Source organism: Tamandua tetradactyla, chromosome 17, assembly GCF_023851605.1.
Source record: "Tamandua tetradactyla isolate mTamTet1 chromosome 17, mTamTet1.pri, whole genome shotgun sequence".
In the NCBI taxonomy this organism is placed as follows: domain Eukaryota; kingdom Metazoa; phylum Chordata; class Mammalia; order Pilosa; family Myrmecophagidae; genus Tamandua; species Tamandua tetradactyla.
The window spans coordinates 78,699,927-78,727,222 of NC_135343.1; the positions used below are offsets into that span (position 1 = coordinate 78,699,927).

Sequence of the window (27,296 nt, forward strand, 5' to 3'; positions counted from 1 at the left end):
CCCATTTTATAAAGTCAACCATTTCTTCTAATCCCTATTCAGTACTGTATGTTGGAAACTTTAATTAGCTTATTTCCATGGAGATGTGGTCAATCAGTGTGGGTATTAAACTTGATTAAATAGATACATGTCTCCACCCATTCTTTGTGGGTCTTGATTAGTTTTACTGGAATCCTTTAAAAGAAGAAGCACTGAAAAAACTAGACAACAAGAGAGAAAGCCACAAGAATCTGAGACAGCAGAGAACACCATGGCACCATGAAGCAGAGAGTCTACCAGCCAGGGACTTTTGGAGATGAAGAAGGAAAATGCCTTGGGGAGAGCTAGAAAGGAAGCTATCAGATGATGCCGTGTTCGCCATGTGCCCCTCCAGCTAAGAGAGAAGCCCTGACCATGTTCGCCATGTGCCTTTCCACTTGAGAGAGAAACCATAAACTTCATTGGCCTTCTTGAACCAAGGTATCTTTCCCTGGAGGCTGCAGATTGGACATTTCTATAGACCTGCTTTAATTGGGATGTTTCCATGACCTAAAAACTGTTAACTACCAACTTATTAAATTCCCCCTTTAAAAAGCCTTTCTGTTTCTGGTATATTTCATTCCAGCAGCTAGCAAACTAGAACACCTTACATAAGATCCTAAAGGTGTTTCCTTCTTTTTTTCTAGGAATTTTATAGTTTTGAGTATTATATTTAAGTCTCTGATTCATCTTGATTTAATTTTTCTATATGAATTGAGGTAGGGATCCACCTTTATTCTTTTGCCTATGTATATCCAGTTTCTCAGCACCATTTACTGAAGAGAATATTCTTTCCCAATTGGGTGGACTTGGCACCCTCATCAAAAATCAGTTGGCCATGGATGTGAGGGCTTAATTCTGAATTCTGAATTCAGTTCCATTGGTCTGTATGTCTGTCTTTGTGCTGGTATATGTTCTTGTACTGTTACCACACTATTTATATTACTGGAGCTTTGTAATAATTTAAAAAATCAGGAAGCATATGTCCTCTAGCTTTGTTCTTTTTCAAACAAAGTTGAAAAAATTTGGCTGTTTGGGGTACCCTATCCTGCCATATGAATTTGATGATTGGCTTTTCCATTTCTGCAAAGAGAAGTATTGGAATTTTGATTTTGATTGTGTTGAATCCTATAAATCACTTTGGGTAGAATTGACATCTTAGTAAAATTTGGTCTTCCAGCCTATGATCATGGAATGTCCTTCCATCCATTTAGGTGTTCCTTGATTTTTTTCAGCATTCTGTAAATTTCAGTGTATAAGTCTTTTATATCCTTGGTTAAATTTATTCCTGGACATTTGATTTTTTTAGTTGCTGTGTGAATGGAAATTTTTTCATGATTTCCTCTTAGATTGTTTATTTCTAGTGTATAGAACCAACACTGATTTTTGCATTTTGATTTTATACCCTGCAATTTTGCTGAATTTCTTAGCTATTGTAGCTTTATTGTGGATTTTTCAAGATCTTCTGTATATACAATATTTTACTTTTAACGTATTTGTGCTATAATTTAAGGTGGATTTCTTGTAGGCAGCATATAGTTGGGTCTTTTTTTTTTTCATTGGCAGGCACTGGGAATTGAACCCAGGTCTCTGACATGGCAGGTGAGAACTCTGCCTGCTGAGCCACTGTGGTCTGCCCTGGGTCTTGCTTTGAATCCAATCTGACAACCTTTTACTTTTCATTGAGTTATTTAGTCTATTTACATATTTTTAAAGCACTTAAAAAGATGACATGACTGAAGTTATCCCCCTCAAAATGTTATGATTCTGTTATTAATCTTTTAAGAAGAAGCATTGTTTTCTCTGTTTCATATGGTCTCCTTTCCATTGCATCTATTTCATTAAGTTCTCCTCTCCTTTAGGAACCTGGGAGTATCTGGGTTGAATAATGTCTTACATGTTGCCATACAGGAGTCATGCATTGAAAGGTCCCTCCCAACCAGGGCCATTCCAAGACATGGGTGCCTCTGGGAGGCTGTGGGAGGGAAAAACAAACATGGAGAATTGTGGGTCAGTACTCATCCTTTTCCAGTTATCCCAGACAGTTTGTGACTGGCTCCAAAAGTGTATGACCTTCTTAGCAGAATTAAGACCTTATAGTCAGTTTGGACTCACCTTTCTCAGAAAGCAATGATGAATAGTTTAATGAAAGTATTCTCTTCTGACACAGGTGATCTGTTTCTGCAAAGACTTCTAGTAAATATCTTTTTTTTTCTTTTAACCATCCCTTACAATTCCAGTAATTTTTCAGCCCCCGCTTTGCAGATTGCCCCTCAGGCAACCTGGGTATTGATAGATTTTTTCCACCGGTAGAGAGGAGAAGAGACCACGATTTGATCAAAGGAGCTTTATTGTGAGACTGTGCAGAGGGTCTGAAGCCCAAGATGGCGACTGCCCCAAACAAGGGAAGGGGTACAGCTTATATAGGGTTGTTGGTGGGAAATAGGGAAAGGAAGGTGGTGGGTTTTCTTTGTCTAATTTAGCAGTGAGAACTTGGCAGGTTCTCATTACTGGTTTTGGAAGCAGGGGGCTAAGTTGGGAGTTGGCAGCTCTTCATTGGTGGGGTTTAAATTTTAAGCGCCACTGTGGTCATGCAGGGTTGTGACTGCCAGAGGGCAGATGTGGGGTAAGGGGGTTATGGCAGGAATGCAGTTGCCAGAGGGTAGATGTAGGGACAAACCTGCAACTGCCAGGTAAGCTGGGGTGGGGAAAGCTTCTTGAAATATTTGCTAGGGGTTGGGCACATCATGGGAGTAGGGGTTCTTATTAACAGGTATGGGCCACCTCCTGGACTAACACGGCTTGCAAAAGACACGTTAGGAGGTTGGGCAGCTTAAAAAAAAAGTTTTTTTTAAAAGATTGCTGTTATGCATATACCAGTTTTATATGTTTTTCTTTTATATGGACATAACACATATACTGAAAAATTCACAAATTATAAATGTACAGCTCAGTGAATTATGAAGTGGCCACTCCAATGTAACCACTTCGTTTTTTTTAAAATTGTATAGCATAACATATATGTAAAGCAAAGAAAGAAAAAAGCAATAATTTTTCAGAACACTCTTCAACATGTAGTTATAGAACAGATCCCAGAGTTTGTCATGGACTACCATACAATCATCTCAGATTTTTCCTTCTAGCTGCTCCAGAATATAGGAGGCTAGAAGGAATAACTATTTTTTTATTATCACAATCAACTTTTATTTCTTTTTTGTGAAAAAATAACATATATACAAAAAAGCAGTAAATTTCAAAGCATAACACAGCAGTTAGTTGTAGGACAGATTTCAGAGTTTGGTATGGGTTACAATTCCACAATTTTAGGTTTTTGCTTCTAGTTGCTCTAAGATACTAGAAACTAAAAGAAATATCCATTTAATGATTCAGCAGTCATATTCATAATTAAATCCTACCTTCTCTGTATAACTCCACCATCACCTATGATCCCTCTATCCCACTCTTTAGGGGTGTTTGGGCCATGACCATTCAAACGTTTTCATGTTGGAAGGAGCTGTCAGTAATGTAGGGGAGGGAGATGGAACTAGTTGATGTTCTGGAGAGGCTGGGCCCTCTAGGTTTCAGGACTTTATCTGGTCCAGGGACCCACCTGGAGGTTGTAGGTTTCTGGAATGTTACTCTTGTGAATGGAACCTTTGTAGAATTTTATATATTGCCCTACGTGTTCTTTAGGATTGGCTGGGATGGTTTTGGTTGGAGTTTGGCAAGTTATGGTAGGTTGCAATGTCTAATTGAAACTTGGGTAAGAGTGACCTCCAGAGTAGCCTCTCGACTCTATTTGAACTCTCTCAGCCACTGATAACTTTGTTAGTTATACTTCTTTTCCCCCTTTTGGTCAGGATGGAGTTGTTGATCCCACATTGCTAGAGCCGGACTCAGCATTTCCCATGCCTCCAGGGAGATGTTCACCCCTGGGTGCCAAGGCCCATGTAGTGGGGAAGGGCAGTAACTTCACTTACAAAGTTGGGCTTAGAGTGTGGCCACATCTGAGCAACAACAGAGGTCCTCCAGAAGTAACTCTTAGGCAAACCTATAGGTAGGCTAAGCTTCTCCACTGTCTACACAAGCTTCACAAGAGTAAGTCTCAAGATCAAGGGCTTGGTCTATTGATTTGGGTGTTCCTGATATTTGACACAGTATCTGGGAATTCCCTGATAGTAAAGTTTAATAGGTCCATATTTTTTTCTCAGTTGGGCAGCTTTTATCCATTTCTTCTCTGGAGTCTAATTTTAGGTGTAATGGGCACTGTCACTGTAGCAGCATCTGCTTTTCTCTCAAAATGTCTGTTGAAAATTGTTTGGTGATAGCAGCACATGTTTAGAGCAGGGTTTCTCACTATTGATGTTTGGGCTGGATAATTCCTTGGCAGCAGGGCTGTCCTGTGCATTGTAGGATATTTAGCAGCATCCAGGGCCTCTCCCCATTAGCTGCCGGGAGCAACCCCCCATTGCCAACCTCCCAAGATGTGACGATCAAATATGTCTCCAGATATTGACAGATGTCTCCTGGGGAAGCAGTATTGCCTCCAGTTGAGTAGTGCCAGGAAAGGAAGACCAGTTTCTATCTGGTTGTGTTTACTTTGTTTACTAATGATGGCTGCCCATATTTTCCATGTTTTTTCCCCACCAATTTTCTAACTCCTTTAATTTTACATCGTCAGTGTTTTTGTCTTTCATCTTATTTGTAGTCTAAGACAAGACACTTTTACTTGTCTGGTCCCCACATTTATATTTTTTGTGTAATTTTTTTTCTCTCCTTCTGTTCCCATGCTTTGTGTTTGTTTCATTTTACGTTTGCTGTGTTTGTTCTGGCATGTTCCATGTCTCCTGTATGCTGTGGCTGGCTCTTCATTTGTACTGCCTGCGTGTGCTGTCCTCCTGTTCCTTGCCTTTACCTGCTAAGTTTTTTTGGCCTGATGGCTAATTCCATGTGAATGGGGCACTGACCAAAACTCATCTCCCTTTACCTGTGTGTATTTGTGTGACAGCCTATCTGGCATCTCCCTAGCAGCTCTCTTTTCCCTTTGTGCATCTCGTGCTTGAGAACTCCGCAGGGAAGAGGTTGTCTCCTTGGCAGCATTCCGCCCAGATTCTGAACAACTTGGAAGGAGGGTGGGGCACAGATATCTCTTGAATTTTATAGAGAGAAACTGGTTTGAGAGACTTGAGGTATCTTCCCTGTAGCCTTCTCCTACTTGTCTGTTTCCCCTTCTGGTTTCTGTTACTCTGAATTATAAACCTGAGTACGCTAAACATGGGGGAAAGGGTTAGGTCCGTGTTAGACTGGCCTTCTGTGGGAAACTCTTTATGGACTGTTGAGGGTTCCCTTCTGTGAGGTCTAAAGCCCTTTCCTTAAGTGGAAAGGAGTTTGTGTTTTGCCAGATCCTCCCACCCTGTCCGTGGGTCAAATAATGGTTTTAGTTGAAATATGGAAAAGTTTAGACTATCCTTGTGCCAAAAATTGCCACTACGGAGGCAGCAGTATAAACAGTTTGTGACTAATCTTTTCTTTTAAGGAGAAGAAATTTTATGCAATTGTTCTCCCTCGGCTTACAAAGATAGAGAGGCTTCCACAAATGCAGGCATTTAGATGGCCAGCCATATTCCTACCCTCCAGCCGGTTTTCCTCTTTCTTTTCAGGGTGTAGCAGTGTGCCACCTATCAGGCTTTTTGCCCCCTACGGTCATACATCTACTCCTCTCACTTCTAAAACTGCACGAGTTGACAGTGCCAGTGACCTTTACAAATTTCTTATTCCCGCTGCATTCTCTGCAGGAATTTGCAGGTGACATTGTCTCTCCTTTCCTCTGAAAACCCTGCTTCCATTTATCATTTCTGTACCTACCCTTTTCTTATTTTTCTCCATTTTGTATTTCTCCTCCTGTTTTCTCTTTATGTTTCCACCATTAAATGTGAATATCCTCCCAGACTCTGTGGTTCCATGTTCTTATTTCTGAAACATTTTCGCCTTCGAAGTTGTTGGCCTCTCTTGGAAGGAACGTCACTTATTCCTAAACTCAGGGACTTTCCCTCGCTGCTCCCCAGAGATCTGCCCCACATTTCTGTCTCTAAAACGGAAACAATCGTTTTCCCACAGACTGGCCCTTTCCCCCCGCCACTGTAACTCCGCACACCTCTTTGCTCTCACTTTTCCCTCGACCTTTAACCGGAGTGCCGCCTCCCAGACAGCCAGGCTTGAAGCCTTCACGGGTTCCTTGACTCCTTTTCCTTCACCCCTCCCTTCATACATTTAATTTTCCAGGACTATTCGTTCTTTTTTTTTTTTAATAGCATCTTTTGCATTTGTGTCCATATTGTCTTTTCCTAGTAGGCATCTGTCTTAACTCTGATTTTTGCAACCTGGGTTACAAGAGTAATATTGCCAAAATAGCATCTTTGAGTATTCTTTTGAAAAATGCTTAGTTATCATTATTCTTATAGAATAAAGAACAAGTCCTTAACAAAAAGTTCTAGGTTTTTTACAACTGGCCCTTTCTTGCTTTTTTTAAAAAAAAATATATATATATATGTATATATATATATATATATATATATATTTAAATAATTGCCTGTACTCATCATCAGTGGTGGTTCATGCAAGGTTACTTTCTTATTTTGTTGTTTTTTGGTGGGCAGTCTAATTATTTATGCCTTTTTATTCTCAATACCCTCTCCCATGACTACCCCTTCTGACATTTTAGATGCCTAGATTTTGATTTTATGTTTTCTTGTATAACGTGTTTTATTATTTTGTGTGTAAATATTTTGAAATTACATAAATATTTTGCTGTATGCCACCTTTTAAAAAATCCTCTTTTACACTCTGTGCTTTGTTCTTGCTGTGTATAGGTGCATAGATTGTTGTTATATCTGCATAATACCAGAATTTCTGCATTTCTAAATGTACATGTTATTCCTCCCTTGTCTTTTAACCCCAGCCAGGCTGGATCTTGCCATTTTGGTGAAAAGGTGGTGGATAGTTTTAGGACGAAAAATGGAGCCCCTGTTTCTGATGTTTCTACCATTGGAAAGTTGACCACTGCAGAAACACCCTGCTGTGGGCCTCCTCCATTAATTTCTCCCAAGGGGAAGAGGAGAGTTCTCTGATGGGCCTGTAGGCAAAGGATCTGGGCATGCTCCACTGCCCCCCCTCCTGCAGGAGCCCAGTGGCCTGCCAGGACAGGTGCATTCTCTCTGCACTAGGAAGGAGATTTTGCAGCCTGGATCTCTCTACCTGTCTTAGGGAGGATGCAGCTTCTGTAGGATAAGTTTGATTCCAGATGTATATTTGGAACAGATTTGCAGGTCTCTTTGCTGGACCTCTAAGCCATGTTCTCCAGCCCCACTTTATCAGGAATAATGTGGACACTCTGATCTCCTTCTGTCTGATTTCTGGGTCTATTTCTCAATTACTGCTGAACTTGGGCTGTGAAGAAGGTTCTTGGGTAGGGCTCTGAAAAAACCCAGTCGATGAAGAAACAGTATGTTTGTATCCCAAAATGAATGTCACCATAAAATAATGAGACTGGCTTTCTTATATTGTTCTTGAACTACCTTAAAACAACAGAGAGGATTAATAGGAAGGAGAACACCCAACTTGGTGCATGAGTTAAAATAGGTTAAAACAAATTAGGTGATGAAAATGTTCTAAAATTAGATTGGTAATGGTTGCACAACTCTGTGAATGTACCATACATTAAATTGTACACTTTAAATGGGTGAATAGTATGGTATGTGAGCTATATTTCAATAAAGCTTTTATAAAACAAAATCAGTCACAAGACTTTATAGATGTAGCATTTTGCATGTGGTTTATCCACCTTACTCGGGTAAGTCTGTAGATATTCTTTTGGCTTAAATCTAGTTAAGAAGTGGGAATAAAAACACTAAAAAAGTATAAATAGGGTGGTGCAACGGTGGCTCAGTGACAGAATTCTTGCCTGCCATTCTGGAAACCTGGGTTAAATTCTGGTCCCTGCCCATGCAAGGAAAAAATCTATCTATCTGTATCTATGTGTCTATATAGACATATAGATATATACTCCCGAAGCACATGTAGATGTTAAGAAATTTTCATTTGGAGAGATTCATGAATGGATATCAATTAGAATAAGCATGCAGTAGCTGAGTATCTTTTCACAATTTTAAAGGAACACATGTTCTTTTTTTTTTTATTTTACATATATATGCCATCTATCATACTGTTTCTCTTGTCTTTTCTAATCTCCCTGTTGTCCTTCCTGGTGTATCCAAAGTTCTCTTTGTTCTACCAGTGATGCCTTGGATGTTGCATGCTGAGGGGAAGCAGGTTGATTCATTTTGTGGCTACTGTGTTGTCATCTACAGGATGTCTTTCTTGCAAGGTGGAAAGTGCTTCTTTCCTAGAGGACTTGGAAAGAGTGGTCAGCATGGTTACATTTAGTAAGTATTTGTGAGATAAGAGTTTGGACTGTTTCCTCTCCTTGCCCCTGGTGGTACCATGGTACCACTGCCCACAGCTTTGATTCTTTCTTCATGGGGCTGCTGGGTAGGGTGGCATCAGTCCTTCTGTGTGTCTGTGCCTTGGGGAGGACATGTGCTGATATCCTCATGTTGGGGGAAAGGGGAGGGCAGGGGGGACAAGAAGGGCAGCACCTTGTAGCCCCATATTTGTGATGTGTTTATAACTTAGGCAGTATTTCTTCTGTCATGGACTTCAAGTACTCTCATAGCTGAGGGCCTTTGCTCAAGTCCTAGGCCTGGTATAGCCCAGTCTTTGCTTTTTATCTTTCGGCTATGTTTAGGGGAAAGGATCTCACGTTTGCATGTACTTTAAGGTTCCACACAAGAGGTTATTTGTTGCTGCTCCACACTTCCCTGATTCAGAAGGAAGAGCTCTTGGAGAAGTCAGAGCCCACAGTATCACCTCTGTGGTAGTGGCCAGAGCAGGAATTAGTTTTAGCAGCCTGAGGGTCTCCTAGAGCACTGGCATATCCTCTTCAGAACAGGAGTGAGCCTGTGCTTCTCCCATCCTAGTGACAGGGTAACAGTGTGGCTGTAGAATGAGGTGTCCCTGAGATGAGGAGTGCTTCCCCTTTCATTGAGAACTGGCAGACTTGGGGTTTTCTCATCAGTCGCCACTGCATGTATCCAGCTGTTTCACTTTCTACTCCATCCCACCAAACATACTTGAAGTTCAGATCATCACTTACATCATCAAAACAAAAATGTTTACAGTGTTAAGCCCTCAGCATTTAGTGATTTAGTCATTAAATCTAGTGATATAGGGAGTGCCCTTATGTGGCATTGCATCTGGGAAAATCCAGGCCCAAGGTGGATTTTCCCAGGCCTTCCTGAGACTACAGGATTCAAAGTGTGATAGCTCTCAATCAATAACTGATAAAGGAAACACCCTTAATCCCAGCCTCTTCTATCTCATGAATGCCTTGCACCACCGAATAGCTTATTCATCAGCCTCAACTACAATGAATAGAATAGATTGAGTTTATTCAAGACCCTTTTGCTACTTTTGATGAGAGTCTGGGTGGGCATTTTGGTGGCTTGCCCATTTACCTTTCCAGTTGATCTTCCATAGTGTTATTCCTTTCCCTTGTCCAGATAGTCCCTCCTTAGGGTCAGAACACACAGAGAAGGTTTCCTTCCTAAGGCTCAGTTCACTGCTAAAATTCTCTGTCCCAACAATTTTAGTAGTGATTTTGTATATTCCAGAGTTGTTTGGTATATTTTCTTTATCTTTTTTACTCCTTAATAGTGCTATTTGCCTAATGATTTTGTTTCTCTTCCTCAGAGAATGATTGAATCTGGGAAAAGACTATATTATTTTAAAGTATATATTACCTGTAGTGGAAGAGAACTGTCATAGAAAGTAAAGACTTGGGTCAGGAGAGTAAAAGCATAGTAATTGTGTTCTGAAGTTCCCAGAGGTCTCAATTCATGTTGTTGAAAAGCTAACAAGATCATGATTAGTTGTCCTTATTATTCTTGTTATTCTTAGGAACTAGTAATTATAAAAGATTTAACCAGAACAGTATAGTTTCTGTGATGATGATGAGAGGCAGTATAAAAAGTAGAAAAACTGTTAACTAGAATAAGGTATTTGAACGTTTTTTCCCCCTTAAGGAATCATCATACTTAAGAGAATTAAAGTATTTTTTCTCTCCTTCCTCCCTCCTACACACCCTCCCTTTTTCTTTCTTCCTCTCCTCTTCTTCCTCCCTTCCTTCCTCTCTCCCTTCCTTCCTTCCCCCCTCTTTTTTCTTTTCTTTTGTCTTCTCTTTCCTTTCTTCTCTCCTCTGCTCCCCTTCCTTCCCCCCACCCATCTTTTGCTTTGCATGTTTGTGTGTTCGGATTTTTACCAGCATTCTCAGCCCTAGGTGACTGAGTTTCTTCCTCAGATGAGGAAGCTGAGGCTCAGAGGATTTGACCAACCTACTTGCTAGCGTGAGGCGAAGTTGAAAGGTCTCACTGGTTCTGATTGTTACAGTTGATTAACCAGTCAAGCTAGGGATTTCATGCGTAATTTTCTTTCCGTACCCTCTTACTTCCCTAGTTTTTCTCTTCTTATTTCTAGTACTGCCCATTTATTTATCAGTATATAAAATATACCATATACATAAACGTACATATTTATGTATGTGTCTTTGTCTTTTTCTTAAATATAAGTGCTCTCTGTTTTACATGAAGGTATGTGAAAGCTGTGCTCTGGATCGTCTGATAATTGCCTGTTTGTCTTTATGCTTCTTGACTAAACAGGCAGCATTCCTTTTATGTTGGAGCTTTCCAGGGGTGAATCGTTGGTTCCTTATATGTCACGAATGGCCAGCTACAGTATTTGATGGAAGAAAATGAACCTTGCCAGGAATTTATGCTCTTTTCTAAGTTTAACTGATTACCCATTCATTCCTTAATAGTTGACTTTTCAAGATCCATTATTTATTTCCTTATCCTTACTTTGTTTTTTCCCAGAGTGACACCCCTTTCCTCACAGAATGTGATGATTCATCATGGCCAGACCCAGGAATATGTGATCAAGCCCAAGTACTTTCCATCCCAGAAGGTGATTTCAGGAGAACAATCCACTGAAGGTTCTTTCCCTTTAAGATATGGGCAGGATCAAGTCGTGGCACCTTTTCAATGTGAGTATACTCCATCGAACTATTTTCCTAAATCATGGTATCAGAGTTAGGAAACACTTTGTTCAGTTTTGATGGCTTTAATGTGTCACAGTAGATACAAGCCAAGAATCATTAAAAATTCACATGATTTCTAAAACCACCAGGTAGCCAATAGTTAGCATGGTTTCCTTATTCTGAGGAAAGGCAGTTTTCCTGAATGTTGGAAAAGAACATGACATGACCTGCCTGTAATTCTGTTTCTGCAATATGGTTCCATTTTCCCAGTCATTCTTGCTCTAATTTTGGATACGGTTGTATGTCTAACATGTTTTTTTTTTTTTTTTTTTTTTTTTAAAAGGAAAGACAGAGAGAAGGAAGGAAGGATAGAAGGAAGGAAGGAAGGAAGAAAGGGAAACATTTTTAAACATTTTCTTGTTTTATTGTATTCTGTTTCTCCGTTTTTGTTACATGGGCTGGGGCCGGGAATCGAACCGAGGTCCTCCGGCATAGCAGGCAAGCACTTTGCCCGCTGAGCCACCGCGGCCCGCCCTGTCTAACATGTTTATATTGATAAAATAGATCCTTTAATAAGGTAGCCAGGATTTATTATTTGAGAAATGTCTGCAATATCCTGCATTATGCCCTCAGGTTTACCTACATTAAATATTTTTAGGTTTGGAGATCCACCTGTTTTTTGGTAGATCAAGCAGATGGCATGACAGATTTTACTCTGAATTTGTAAAAAATTATTATATCAGTGGCCAGCTTGGTTAACCTCTCACTATGTGGGAAACTCAAGGACAAATTCTGGCCCAAAGGATGGGAAATGTGATGATTTGTGGTTTAGGTATTACAGAGTGTCTGCTGGCAGCATGTGGGGAAAACCTTCTGAAATCAAGCAGCAAACCATTCAAAGGCAGAGCTGGGAGCCCTCTTTTCAGCAGCTTCCTGCTCTTTCCCACACAGACTGATAGCCCGCACCATAAATAATGAAAGAGAATACCAGTGTGAGGTTCAAAAGGACTGTCTTTTACCACCACAGAGAGTATGAATAGCAGAGATAGAATTTTTATTACTGTTTGGCATTTTAGAAGTCCACATCTGTTGTGAATTTTATTCCCTAAGCCCACCTCCTGATTTCTGTACTGAGCATAAAGTGATTGATTATTCCTTCAGAATTGGTCATGAACCACAATATCTAATAGACAGTTTCTAATCTAGTTTTGCATCTTTTGATGAAAATCTTCAGAAATCTGAGGTGGAACCCCAGAGCAATCATTTTGGTGTAGTTTATTGGGGTGATGAGGAAAGAATGAAGAAATCATTTAGACCAGCTCCCTGCCTTTAGGCAAAATCATTTCCAAATCATTTGCAAAGTAATAGCTATGGCCATCTTGTTTTTAAAGATCTCCATCCTTTGACTTAGTTTTTAATAGCCTGTTTCCATCTATGTGACTATCCCTTGTGTATGTAATATTTTTCTTATCCCAATTAAAAAAAAATAAACCCAAAAGAGGCATTTTCTGTTTTCTTGGGGTTTTATATAGATGATGTTTCTTTTTAAGAAGCTCTCCAAAATTAGAATGTGAAGAGATGAGAGTTTCTGAAAGCTCATTCCCACACAAATAAGGAAGAGAATTCTTATGTGTATGGAAGTGCTACAGAGGATGGTCTGAGAATTGCTGGTATTAAACTAGACTGGTTTTAGTTATCAACGATTTGTTCTTAGAATGAAAATCTCTATAGTTTATATATTTTAAAATTCTCAGAGCTTTGTTCAGCTGTCTTCTGAAAGATGAAATTGTATTTTAGCAGAACATGAACTTGTGTTTCTTGTCTGCACAGTACAAAATTTCCCACCCATCCTGTTTGAATGGTTTTACTCCATAGTGGGGAGCTAGTGAAGTCATTTCCCCACTCACTTCACATTATCACAGTGATGGAGGTGTCTGCTCAAATCCCATGAAAGCTGGCTATTGTTCTAAAAGAGACCCAGGAACTAACTGAAACAGTTAGCCATATGAGAAGGAGAGGAATGGAGATGTGGCCATTTTTGCTGAGTTCAGAGCTCTATAGAGAGCTGGAGGGTTATGCGGAAAGTTTTAAAAAGCGGGAATTTGGCAGGACAATTAAGGATCTTGAAATAGCAAAATTGAATAGGAATGGCAATAGGAAGATTAAAACTGGAAAGGAGGTTGTTTTAGTTTATAAGCTGCTGGAATGTGATATACCAGAAATTGCATGGCTTTTAAAATGTAGAATTTATTAAGTTGCAAGTTTACAGTTCTGAGGCTGTGAAAATGTCCAAATTAAGTCATCCAGAGAAAGATACTTGGTTCAAGAAGGTCGATGATGTTCAGGGTTTGTCTTTCAGTTGTGCGGGCACATGGTGATGCCTGCTAGCTTTCTCTCCTCATTTCATAAGGCTTCCCCAGGGGCATTTTCCTTCTGCTTCAAAGTTCTCTAGCTGCGTGGGCTCTGTTGGTTCTGTTGGGGCTCTTTCCAAAATGATTCCCTTTTAAAGGGCTCCAGTAAGTAATCCTTTAAATGGCTGGAGATACATTTCCATGGAAACTATCTAATCAACAGTTACCACCCACAATTGGGTGGGTCATGTCTCCATGTAAACTATCAAAAAGATCCTACCCCAGCAGTATTGAATAAGGATTAAAGGACATGGCTTTTCTGGGTTATATAATACCTACAGACTGGCACAGAGGTTCAAGGAGATAGGGACCTAAGATTATTCTATCTTCCCACACCCTAGTTCTGCCATAGGTATCAGAGGGAAACTTGTACATATGTAATAGGAAGGGAAAGTTAATAAAGGAATTCTGAGGAAAGGCAGAAGCTGTTAGTATCTTCATTTTCATCTTAAAGATCAAATGCAAATAGTAATAAAAATTTCTTATTTTGCCAAATCATTTGAAGGTTAAAGGATAGACACAGATAATTCTGATTGCTTAGAAAAATAGCAGATAGTAAGATCAGTTGGGCCTGACATATTTTGGGATGAAACTGAGGAATCGGTGGGCATTATTGCAGTTCTACGACCATTTTCTTTCAGAAACTGAGGCCATGTGAAAATGTTAAGGTTGGGCAAGACAAGAGTTGCTTTACTCTTTTAAAAGGGAGAAAAGGTTAACTCTAGTAATAATTACCAGATGGTAGGTTTAATATTGCTTATCTTACAAGCAGCAATTATGATGTCTACCTAGAACTCTAAGCACTGTATAACTTAGCTCATAGTAGGAGGAGGCAGAAGTTCTACAAACCCAAGAGAATAAGGATTTGCAGGTGACATCTGTCAAAATAAAAGAGAACTGGTCAGGGTAAGAAGAGAAGTGGTAAGGATGGGGGGTGAAGGATGCAGTAAAGCAAAATGTAGCTGTCGGTTCTGGACCTGGTAGACTGGCACATGGTAGTTACTGAAGTTACAGCTGTCCAGGAGACCCTTTGTGGAAGCAGCTGTCCTTCACTGGTGATTTCGCAGTCAACCCACCTTCCTGATCATGGCAGTTCTCAGATACATCTCCACGTGATTTGAAGTAGCCAGAAGAACATGAATCATCAGGAGACCACTTGTGCCCAGTCAGTGCGGTTTCCTTTGATCTTAGAGTGACAGGTTGCACAGATTTGGGAACGTGCAGATGTATTTGTTGGTTGTTTACAGAAGTCTTTTGATATTGGTGGAAATAACATTTTCATTGGATGAACCAGGACAGGCCATGTGCCTGGAATGTATCACATTAAGGTATCACCTTAATTCCTCAAAAAGTTAAGCACAGAATTATCAGCAATTCCACTCTTGGATATATACTAAAGATAATTTAAAACATACATCTGCACAAAAGCATATGCAGCATTATGCAACAAAACATAGTAACATTATTTATAATGGCCAAAAGTAGAAGCAACCCAAATATCCATCTATGATGAACGATCAACAGAATATTCCTTAAACATTATTCAGCTATTAAAAAGAATGAAGTATTGATACATACTGCAACTTGGATGAACCTTGAAAGCATTATGCCAACTGAATGAAATCAGTCATGAAAAAGTCACATATTTTGTAATTACATTTATATGAAGTGCCTAGAGTAGGCAAATCAGTAGGGACAAAAAGTAGATTGGTGGTTTCTGAGGGGTTAGTGGGAGAAGGGAGTGGGCAGTTACTGCTCATAGGTGAAAGATTTCTTTTTTGGGGTAATGAAAATATTCTGGACTTAATGGTGATGGCTGCCTATCCTTGTGCATATACTGAGGACCAATAAACTGTACACTTTTAAAAGGCAAACCCAGTGGCATGTGCATTATATCTCAGTTTCAAAGATCATAAGAAATACTTATGTAAAAAAGGTATAACTTAAAAGTTATAGAAGACTCAATGTCGGCTGCAAGGGTTGGAGCTTATAGCCTTCCCTGATGTCCTAAGGATGGAGGTGTGGGTACAGGCATCTGCTTTATCTAATGTCTTCATTAGTGACTTGCATGAAAGAATTGAGTGTATCACCCAAATTCAGTTATATTCAGTTCAGTAGCATTTTTAAACCACGGGAAGAAAAATTGAAATTACTTGATAACATTTTAAAGATGATGTAAAAATGATCAGTTGAGATGATTAGAAAATTGTATGCTCAGGAGCAAACCCAGATAACCTATACAGACTGTTTTGTTACAACTCAGCAGAAAAAGACCTTGAGGGTAATAAGTGTCCCTATCAGACTGTCTACTGCTGTGGGGAGAAGTCCTTTGGATTCTTGATAATAACCAGAAAATAATATTTCCATAATAATCTATGATGGAAGGACATTTTTATCATCTGGGTTAAAAGACAGAGGGAGCTTGTGAAGGTAGACTGTAGAGTTACTTATAAAGGAGATCTTTGGGATGAGCAGAAATATCCATGTGTCTGGAATGGTTTCCTCGGCAACTGGTTTCCAGCCTGTCAGAGAATATCTCTTGAGCTAAATGATTGGGGAATCTCCACTTCAAATGTTTACTTCTTAATCTCTGATTCTATCAGTTACTGGAATATGTCTGGAAATATTTGGAAATTTGAACTTCTCTCCGCTGGATTTTTCATTCGAATTCCAAGTGTTTCCTATCAAGATGAGCCTAAATTTGAAATAGTTTCCTCCTATTTCAAAGTCATTTTCTAAAATATTAGTCCTTTAAATTCAACGAAGCAGGAATTTTAAATTTCGGGAAATGCATGACATATTTGATATACTGCCATCCTAAAATTCTTTAAATAGATCATTCTATTTCCTAAAAGAAAATGCCAGTTTATCCTCTGAAGTGCTGCAATTAAAGACAGAAATTCATTGATTACTGGCATTGCAAACACATGGTACTTTTAAATCAGTCATATGCACGCACGCGCGCACACCCCCACCCCCCCACATCTAACAAAACCCAAAAACGAAACGTGAGCACAAGTAGTCTGCAATGTCTTTTCACTTGTGGTACTAAGCGTAGCCCTTTCTGCTTGAATAAACAGGCGCGCAGGTGCAGGACGCATGTCCACAGCCCCCGCTAGCGCACTTCTCACAGGAAGGAACCTCTCCTGCCTTGCGCAAGGTCCTACAAGGAGACATCTCAGCCCTGGACCCTGTGGGCTGGGCCGCCCTCTTCCAGGTCTTGCAACATCTAGTCAGTCCAGTTTCGGCCCTGCCGCTAATTATGGGCAGGCTGACTCTCTGGTTCCCCCACTTGAAGATGAAACCATCACCCAGGAATCCTAAGCTCAGGTCTGTAGTGGGAGGTAAAGAGTCTCTTATTCTGAGAGCAGCCACCTTGGTTGCCTGACCGCCCCTCTGCATCCAGTTACTGGCCTGACCACAGAGTTATGAAGAGTGTGGATCCTTTGGGCACAGGGGGTCTCTTCTTTATACTTCTAATGATGCTCTGGCTGAAGGGCTTATGTGTATGTATATGTGCAAGTATTGAATATATATATGTGTATATGTGTGTGTGCATCCACTCACCCTTTTTCATTCATTAGTCTTCAAGTTTGTGCTCAGACTGATATCAATCAAGGAGCATGAGCAAACATGAAAGCATCTCAGGGTTGGGTGGCAAATGTTTTTTTCCTTCCTTAAAAACAGGAAGTTCATGTGTTGGGAGTGGAGATTTTTCAGTGGTTGCAGACTAGTGCAGCAGAGCAATTACCAGTAAAATTATCTGGCTGTTCCTGGCTCTCCTGACAAAGAGCTGAATGGTTCTGGAAAGGGGTAAAGGAGACATCCAAGATTTTTGCTTTGGTAATAAATCTGAAGGTTAGAAGATAGGCAGTATTTGGATGGGAAGACTGTTGATATCAGCCCCTGTAAAGAGGCAGACAAGAACATTAATTAAAGGCTCTTGATGCTTAGTACCAGTTCTAGAATGTTCACGTGGGGGCGACTGTGCCATAATGGAGAGCACATACAATGAGATAGAAGCTGGCTCAGAGAATAGGAGGACATGATCATCCTCCACTTGCTGGTCCCTCGCAAAAGAGGGAAGACATCCTCATGTAGCAATTAGAGAAGGCAAATGTAGATATACTGAACATATATTAGAGAATTGGAGGCAGATTATTTTTGCACAGGATGAGTCGTGGTGTGGATGATCTTCAGAGGAGATGCCATTTGAAATGCAAGGGAGATTTTGGTCCTGAGAACCATCTTAGCCTCAAATTGGATGTTGAAGTTTGGGATAAGGGAGATATTATAAATCATGTGACGAGAGGAAAGCAGCAGTGGGAGAAATCTTGCAACTCCAGTTCCCTGAGTAGTCCTCAATTACAAAGTTACTGATTGATCAGGCTCCTGTTTAGGAAAAGCTTTGCAGATAGACAAGGCGGTTACTTGAAGGGAGGGGAGGCTCCCATAAACACTTATTCTGTGCCCGTGAAAGCCTCCCCTGCATGGTGACTACCTTTAGCTTGCTTATGCAAATGAGTTTGTCTTTGGGATTGTCCCCTACCAGTTCAGTGGGTACTAAATGGCCATTGAAGGTAGACCAGTCAAAAATGGTCTTACCAAGATGCTGATGAAAGCCAACAAAATGTGATTGAGCATTTGCAAGGAATACTAGATGTGAAAACAGAAGGAATAAAGGTAAAGTGTCCTGCCTTGTCTGAGAGATCAGTGGGTTCCTGAAGCAACTCCATCAACTCACACTCTTGGTCACCTATACACAATTTTGCATGGAAATCAGGAACCTTCAGCTAGTTTCCCAGCCATGTGGCAGTGTAGATGGTAGCACTGAAGATGTCTAGAAGAAAATCACCCACTTTGTCAGTGATTTCTGGCAAATTTATTGGTAGTTTTTGTAACTGAGAAGTTAGGATTTAGGTGATGAGTATGGTTACTGAACAATTATGTAGAGATTCCTTTTTTACTTTCTGGTATATTAGAGTAGACAAAGGGAAATAACTTAAAATTTTAAACTGTAATCCAGTGACCTTGATCTCTGATAATGGTTGTATAGCCTTAATCTTGTGCCCTTGTGATTAAAAGCCTTGTGACTGACCTTCACTTGTATCCATTTTATCTGGTTTTTTTTGTTGTTGTTATTGTTTCTGTTTTTGCCTTTAGAGTCTTGTGATCACTAAAGACAGTGCCTAATGTTTATTAATGAAGAGCCTTGGGTCAGCCCAGAACTAACCCACCCTAATTCCAAAGTTATTCTAATAACCAAAACTGGATCTAACCAAAATGGGGCTATCTGACATTCAGATAGCTTAGACTTAACCTACAAGTCACAGACCTCATTATAATACTAAAAGTCATGCTCATCATCATCATCATATCATGGCTGCCATTTTCTTACATACGTTCTGTGACTAAGCATGTAATCAATCTTGCATGCTTAATAATTAGATCGCCTCTAATTACGTCATCTGGGGCCATTGTGCTCATTATCCTAAAACCTGCCCATCTTTTGATATTATAAAACTGTCTGAATTACTGCAGTTTGGGGAGACAGAGTTTTAGGCTTCTAGGCTATCAGATTTCCTGCTTCATGCTTAGTAATAAACTCTTCCTCTTTTAGAAACCCCTCTGTCTCAGGAATTGGTGATTTGTGTCAATTGGGCAGAAAATCCACTGCCTTTGCCAGTAACAGTTTACAAGCCTAGATAACAAAGTAACAATGTATTGTGCACAAACTGACACTTGTGAAATCATGGAATGTGGGTGAACACTGAAGTTCTGCTGAGCTGGTATTCCTTGGGAATCTAGGTTTCACTGAAGGACAGGGAATAACTATTATAAAGCTCCATTAGCAGTCTTGCCATGGCCGCTGTGCTGCCCAGTGGTATTTTTCATCTGGAAGCTGTTTGATCACATACACTGCATAGGAAGGGTATGTGAGCACAAACATTCTGTTTGCCTTCTGGCTGCTCACAGTCTAAGATAGCTGGAAAATGGTGGACCTAGGTTGATTATAAATGTGTCAGAAGCTTTATCCAGCAATATGAGAACCGGTGAAGGAAACCCTTTTAGAGGGAAGGATTATATGGTCCAAATCTCCAATGAGCAGCCTTTAGTAAGCTGAAGAAACAGATTTTTAACCCTAGGGGCCCAAGATTTCATTAACAAACAAATTCAAGGATCTCTCTGGGTTTCAAATATTGAGAAATAAATACCGTACAGCTCCAGATATTCTAGGACCAAACTGTGATTTTTGAAGAGAAATGTAACACTTATGAATTTGCAGTTGCCTTGGGGAAACTACAAAGCAGAAGTTAAGGAGGAGAAAGGCTGCGTATGAAAAGGAAAGGAGGTGGTGCCTACTGAGCCTTAGGATTTCTGTAAAGCCAAAAACGAAGAAAACATAATTTTACTTCTGAATGGGAAATTAATTTCTAGGGACTGTAATCTTAGAATTGAAATGATAGTTTTGATTCAAAATAAACAAGACTGTTTAAAATACTGCTCCCGAGGCATTCTAAAGGAAATTAAAAGAGAATGCCTTGTCTCCTTGTAGGTTGGTCTCCTTACAGGAGGAATCTTCTCGGCATTGAGAAGTACAGCCTTTTGTAAAGTCTAGTCTGTTCTCCCTTTGGGCGTAAGGACTCAGTATCTTTCTTATATGGTTATACAACATTCCTTAAAGTATTTTGTTATAATTCCCTTTGATTTTAGTTCTGCACTATTAATTTATTTGCTTTTTGTATGCTATATTGCGAGATCACATTTCCTTCTTTTTTTTTTTCACATGGGCAGGCACCAGGAATCGAACCCAGGTCCTCGAGCATGGCGGGCAAGCATTCTTGCCTGCTGAGCCACCGTGGCCCGTCCTCCTTCTTTTTCCATGTGACTATCCCATTATTGCAGCACCATTTGTTGAATTATTTATTTATTTATTTTTTGAGGGGAAGTGCATGGGCCAGGAATTGAGCCCAGGTTTCCCACATGACAGGTGAGAATTCTACCACTGAGCTACCCTTGCAGCTCCCTACATTATTTTTTAATGTTTACTTAGTACTAGCCACCTGAGAAATTGCAGTGTACCTAGACTGAAACCTAGCTGTGCTACCTCTCTTTTGTCCCCATACAAAGGAATCAGAAGGTAACACATGGCCGGCGTAGGAGGCAAACCTTTTCTTCTCTAAGAAGTTATTGTGATATTTGAATAATTCTTCTGATAGTTAAACTTTAAAACCATGAAAAATATATTAATATATATTCTCTCATATTTTTGCATATTATTTAAATAGCCCATTTTAGAGCTTCTTCATTATCCGTATAGCAGGTATCTTTTTTTAAAATTATTTCAGTCCTAACTGTGCTTCACAAGTTTGCTCTTTAAAGTTTCTAGTTTTTTTTTAACTAAATGAAAATATTTGAAATACCTAGTGAAACAGGCAAAAATGGTTGCTTTTGTAAAAAAAAGATCATTGCAATTTACAAGTTCCTGTGTCCTGTATTGACTGTGTTTTAAAACTTCAGCTTCTGGGTGAGACCAAAGGAAGAGAAGTTTATTTGGTGCAATAAACTATTGCTATTTTCTGTAGCACCACCATCTAATTTAATTTATATGGTTAGGTTATTAGAACACCATAATTACATGGAACCTTGAATAGGTAGTGAGATCTTGTTGGTTTGTATAGGTTAGTGTGATGCCTTGATTCATCCCTGAGTAATTTGGGCAGAGAATAAAAAAGTGTTTGCAAACCCCCTTGAGGAACTGGGGAAAATGTGGAAATATTTAACTTCCCCTTCTGGGGAAGACCCTTTATTCTTGCAAGCAGTGGGGCCTACCAATTCAATAAGCTGAGCCCTTGATCTTTGGACTCACCCTTATGAAACTTACTTCTGCAAAGGAGAAGCTAAGCCTACTTACAATTATGCCTCAGAGTCACCCCTAGAGAACCTCTTTTGTTGCTCAGATGTGGCCTCTCTCTCTAAGCCAACTCAGCAGGTGAGCTTGCTGCCCTCCCTCCTACATGGAACATGACTCCCAGGGGTAAATCTCCCTGACAATATGGGACATAAGCCCTGGGGAAGGGCCTAGCCATGGCATTGTGGGATTGAGAAGCCTTCTTGACCAAAAGGGGGGAAGAGAAATGAAACAAAATAAAGCTTCAGTGGCCGAGAGATTTCTGGTAGTTGAGAGGCCATACTGGAGATTACTCTAATGCAATATACAGATATCCCTTTTTAGTTTTTAGTGTATTATAATAACAAGAAGGAAATACCTGAAACTGTTGAACTGTAATCCAGTAGACTTGATTCTTGAAGACCATGATATAACTATATAGCTTTTATGGTGTGACCATGTGATTGTGAAAACTTTGTAGCAGATACTCACTTTATCCATTGTATGGATAGATGAGTAAAAAAGTAAGGTTAATAAATAAGTGAATTAATAGCAGAGATAAACCAGTGTGGGATGTTTTGGCTGTTCTTTTTTATTTTTATTCTTATTTTTTTGGAGTAATGAAAATCTTTAAAAATTGATTATGGTGATGAATACACAACTATGTGATGCTGTGAACCATTATATGGTATGTGAATATATCTCAGTAAAACTGAATTTAAAAAATTCCTATATCTTAGAGAATCAGATTGAAAAAGGTTTGATGGATTAAAAACAAACCGCATCCTTAGAGTAGGTGAAGAGGATGGAGGCAGCACCTCCTTTTTGTTGATGACGTCTGGGCCAGTGAGTCCAGTGTATCCTTGGTTTAGTGGATGCCATTTAATGAGGACAGGTACATCCGAAGACTGTCACTCCTGATTCAGATCCGGCAGAGACCTTCACTCTTCCTCCCACGTAGTGAGTTTACATTCCAAGAAACAGCCATTTGAAGTGAGCATCTGCTTTATTTCTGAATGAAAAAAGAAAAAAAACCCAGCAACAAAATCCCTTGATTTATGTATTTTCCTTTACTCATCAATCAAAAATATTATACCTACATTTTTTTTTTTATTTGTGTTAGATACTTTTTGGTCTAAAGGGATTTTGTTTTGGTTGGTTGGTTTTGTTTTCAGTAACCCTCGAGCTACTTAATGAAAATGAAGGATAACTTAAGTATGATTTAGTTAGATTTTACAGGGGGAGGGGAAAGCAAATATTTTGTTTAGAATGTGTTTCTGTATGTATGTAACTTTTTTTTCTTATGACATTTTGTCCCAGAGTAAATAATCAAAGTATATATGGTAATATTTGCTCACATTTCTTTCTTCTTCCTTGATGGCTTTCTGTGGGTTTGGTGGATTTTCCCACCCCATTGACTTTGGGGTTGGCCATGTGACTTGCTTTGACAAATGGGGTGTGTGTGTGTGTGATGGTTAGGTTCTGGTGTCAGTTTGGCCAAGTGTTAGTGCCCAGTTGTCTGACCAGGCAAGGATATTTCATGGCTGATTGATAAATCCAAAGGCCGATGTATGAAATCATCAGTTAGTTGATTGCATCTGTGGATGATTACATCTGCGCTCAACTAGGGTGTGCCTCTCACAGTGAAATAATCTGATCAGTTGAAGGCTTTTTAAGGGAGAAGAGAAACTCTTTTGAGGCTCTCCTGTAGAGTCCGTCCAGACTGTTGATCGGAGCTGCCAGCTTCACAGCCTGCCTTCCGGGTTTTTGAACTTTTCCATTCCCATGGCTGCATGCGACACCTTTATAAGTGTCATATTTATAGCTCCCTTCTGTTGGTTCTGTTTCTCCAGAGAACCCTGACTAATGCAGGGTGGAAGTGAGAATGCCAGCTGGGAGCGGAGGTTCTAAGAGGCATTCTGTGTTTCCACTCTTTCATCCACTGGAAAGGCATGCACCTGGTCTGATGATATGGCAACTCCCTTCAAATCTGCTCTTTTTCTTAGGTTAACATTTCAGCAATGCAGAAGATTTATTTCAAAAAGAAAAATGTGGACAAACATATTGCCAGTCTCACTAGAGCAAATGACCCTGTTGTAAACAGGCAGAAAGCATATAGATCTAAATGCTATTTGGGTTACTTCACCCTTCTAGCCACAGTGGGTTAGAAAAGGGCTAGGTGCTTTTCCCCAGGAAAACCAATCTGAGACTGACTGCCCAGCTGCCTGTGAGGCGGCCTTGTAGAAAAGCTTTCCCTAGCTGGGATGACTTATGAAATTAGGTGAATCCAGAGTCCCTCTTAAGGAAGTTGCAGTTGGAGTGAACAGCAAGCAGCTGGAACAGAAGTGGGGTAATGCCAGAAAAGGAGTGGACACAGCAACATTAAAGCTCCCTAACACCTTAATGATGGGCCTCAGGAACGGTGCTCAATAGCGTTCACTGAAAAGGTGTGAGGATGGGACAATGTGATCAAAGTACTGTGGATTCTTACTGAAATACACCCTCATGTCCCTGAGGTCTGGCTATATATGACTGGTGGTTTCTGGGTTTCTTTGAGACTTGTGTCTCCCTCCTGTTGTACATAGCCTTACTATAGAATCCCATCACTTGAGATAATGTGCCCTCCCTCAATTGCTTTGTAGGCAGAAGACCCCAGCTAACACGTGTTCTGTCTCGACCCTTCCCTCTGACAGCTGCAAGCTCTGATTAGAAGGCAATCTTTGGTGCTCTGAGTAAAGAGGAAAAAACCAGCTGCTTTACTTCTGATCTTCACTCCCCCTTATAGCTCTTCTGTCTACACCTCCTGACTTCTAAGAGGCAGTGGGATGGGTTGGCAAATGAAGAAAGGATGGGTGGGTCAGTTCCAACAGTTCCCCTGGGATCACTGGGCCACTTAGAGAATAGTTCTTCCTGCCCTGAGTTCAATAGAGCCTGCTGTGTGATCATATTCATGTATTGAGTACCCGCTTGGCTTTGTAACAGAAGCATTCTCATTAGGTCACAGGGATTCTTGCTGGTAAGGAATAGAGGATATCCAGTTTTAGTTCATTAGTGAGTGTAGCTGGGGGAACCTTTTCAGTAAGATACCTGAAATCCCATCATGCCTGCTATTCACTCATCTTTTTTTTTTTTTGGTATGAGCTTTCTGGCAACCACAATGAGCTTTGTGTGCACATATGCATTAGGCATACTCTGCCTAATGAACTCGAAAATATGACAAAATTAGGTACTTCCCTTTAGAGGAGTTTTTCAAAGATTTAGTGGAGAAAGTGATTCATAATGTTTCTTGTCAGAGATTTCGGTTTCCAAACCATACCTGCATGTACCTTGAGAATGTATACTATGATTAAAAAAAAATCGGGCAAAGGTATTGTAAATGGCTTTCTCTTCTCTGGATATCAGGTAGTTAGAAAGTTTGGAAATAGGCGCATTTGTCTCCAACAAAAATATAACATGGGTTCCATCATCATAGTTGTCATTGTAATCACTCTCATCAGTGAGTAGGTACTGTGAGCCAGCCACTGTACCAAGCACTTAAGGCCTATTAATTCAGTATGTTACATTGTAATACTAGTGCAGTATTTGATTATTTAAAGTGCCAAATGTCATTATGTAAGTGTGAAATATAGTTAGGAACCAAAAATATGGGTTAAAAATTGCCCAAATTCTATGAAAGTTACTTTTAGTTGAGTACAAAGTCAAAATTTGACAAGCATTTCCTGCTAGTAACAAACAATTTTTAAAATGCTATTATGTTAACAAAAATCCTATGTATACTAATAAAACTGACATTTAGAAAAATGTTGTCAAATTTTGACATTAGCAGAAATTATTCAGTGCACAATAAACCCTATCTAATCAGTGAATTCCCATTGCTGGCTGAAATCTATTTTGATAACTTTCAACAAATCTAGGCAACCAAATCACATATCTGGAAATTATGTAGGAACCAAAGTCCACAATGGAATCTTACTTTATTCCAGAGCCTTTAAAAATAATTATGATCATGAAAGCAAAAAACTTTAATATGAAAAATTTTCCTTATTTAGAAGCATTTGTAGGTTTTGTTCTATAATATATCACAGGGGTAGATGACACTACTAATTTGAGTATTTCTCACAGTTTTCACACTTAGATTTGATCACATTAATGATAATCTCTACCTGCATTTCTGTAATGTTTTATAGCTTATAAATTACATCCATGCAATTGATTTCAATTGGTCCTTGCCACAATCTCTTGTGAGGTGCATGCAGTGGGTGGAATTGTTTGAGTGTGTCTTTCCTCTCTAGATTGCAAGATCATGGGGCATGGGCTTTGTGGGTTATTTTACACTATCTCATTCTTTTGAATCTCTGAATATGAATTTTTTTTCTTTAAAGTAAAAATCTTAACTCCTATTCTATCAGATTGTTGTGAGAATTAAATGAGGTGAAGAAGGTTAGGTACCTGGCATACCACTGGGCACAAGCTGTATTTGTTTGCCTCCATCTTCCCGACCTTCCCAAGTATTTGATGTTATATAATTTTCACAGTAAGTGTTCATTTAAAGTGTAGGTGAGGGGGTGGGCCATGGTGGCTCACTGGCTCTCGCCTGCCATGCCAGAGACCCAGGTTCGATTCTGGGTGCCTGCCTATGCAAAAAAAAAAAAAAAAAAAAAGATGTGTAGGCAAGACAATGAGAGTTTGATGAGGAAGGAACAAAGGCTTGCATTAAAATCCCAGATGCACCATTTCCTAATAGTATGATGTAGGACAAACCTCTGATAATTGTCTGTGCAGTTTCCTCATCCGAGAAGCAGGTGTGATACTACCTTACATGACTGGTATGTGTTGGAGATCTGCAGCACAGCAGCACTGTGTTCAGAGCATTTTGAAAGGTCTATAAATTCTGCTTCTCTGTTCTCAGAAATTAGGCACAAAGGAAAACAGAGAAGATACGTGTGTGTGTTTATTAGGTATCTATTTCTGTGTAACAAATTACTCCAAACCTTAGTGGCTTAAAGAAGGAAACGTTTATTATCTGATAGTTCCTGTTGGTCAGAAATTTGGAAGTACTCTGTAGCTGGTTCTTCTCCAAGGTCTTGCATAAAGTTGCAATTAGGATATTGGCAGGGGCTGCAGTCATCTGAATGTTTGACCGGGGATAGGATCATCCATTCAGGGTGCACACACATATGGCTATTGGCAGGAGATCTCAGTCCCTTACCACATGGACCTCTCTCTATAGGCTTCTTGATGTCTTACAGCATAGGAGCTGGTTTCACCTAGCTCAGACCTAGAATCTGGTCTGAGAGAGGAAGACCAAGAAAGACCTTTTGTGATCTAATCTCTAAAGTTGCACACCATTACTTCCAGTTAACTCTGTTCTTTAGAATTGAGTCGCTAAGACAGCCCACATTCAAGGAGAGGGGTGAAGAGAGGTACTGGAAGAAATGTCAAAGAATGGGTGGGTCCATTTTAAAACCATCACAGCACTTCTGATGAGACTCAGAAAGAAAAGAGGAGTTGAAAAGGAATAACCTAAAAAGAATTGGTTAAGCAGCTGGAAGGCCATACATCAGTAATTCATTTTATATTGGCAACAAATCATTTTTAAATTGTATTTATCACTTGGTACTGGAGCATGAATCTAGAAATAATATGATGACTTTGAGAAGAAAGAAATTTAGACTGAAATTTTTTCTAATGAGATGTACTGAATTTGGCAGTAATCATTTGTGGGGAGCAGTTGGGACCATTTGATGGAGTCATTTAAAACCTGAGCCAGAGAGGTTTGTATTGGAAAAAAAATGTAAATGACAGAATCAGTATTTTGCAAGCTTGG

At 39.7% G+C, this 27,296-nt stretch overlaps 1 protein-coding gene across 11 annotated transcripts in view; it reads left to right on the plus strand.

Annotated features, from left to right (window-relative positions):
- LTBP1 (latent transforming growth factor beta binding protein 1) overlaps positions 1 to 27,296 on the plus strand; it is a 471,389-nt gene that overhangs the window by 196,909 nt on the left and 247,184 nt on the right. For all 11 annotated transcript variants that reach the window (XM_077135032.1, XM_077135035.1, XM_077135033.1 and 8 more), the window contains one exon: positions 11,004 to 11,173. In XM_077135032.1, the coding sequence (XP_076991147.1) occupies positions 11,004 to 11,173 (170 nt within the window). The remainder of the gene's footprint in view (positions 1 to 11,003; positions 11,174 to 27,296) is intronic.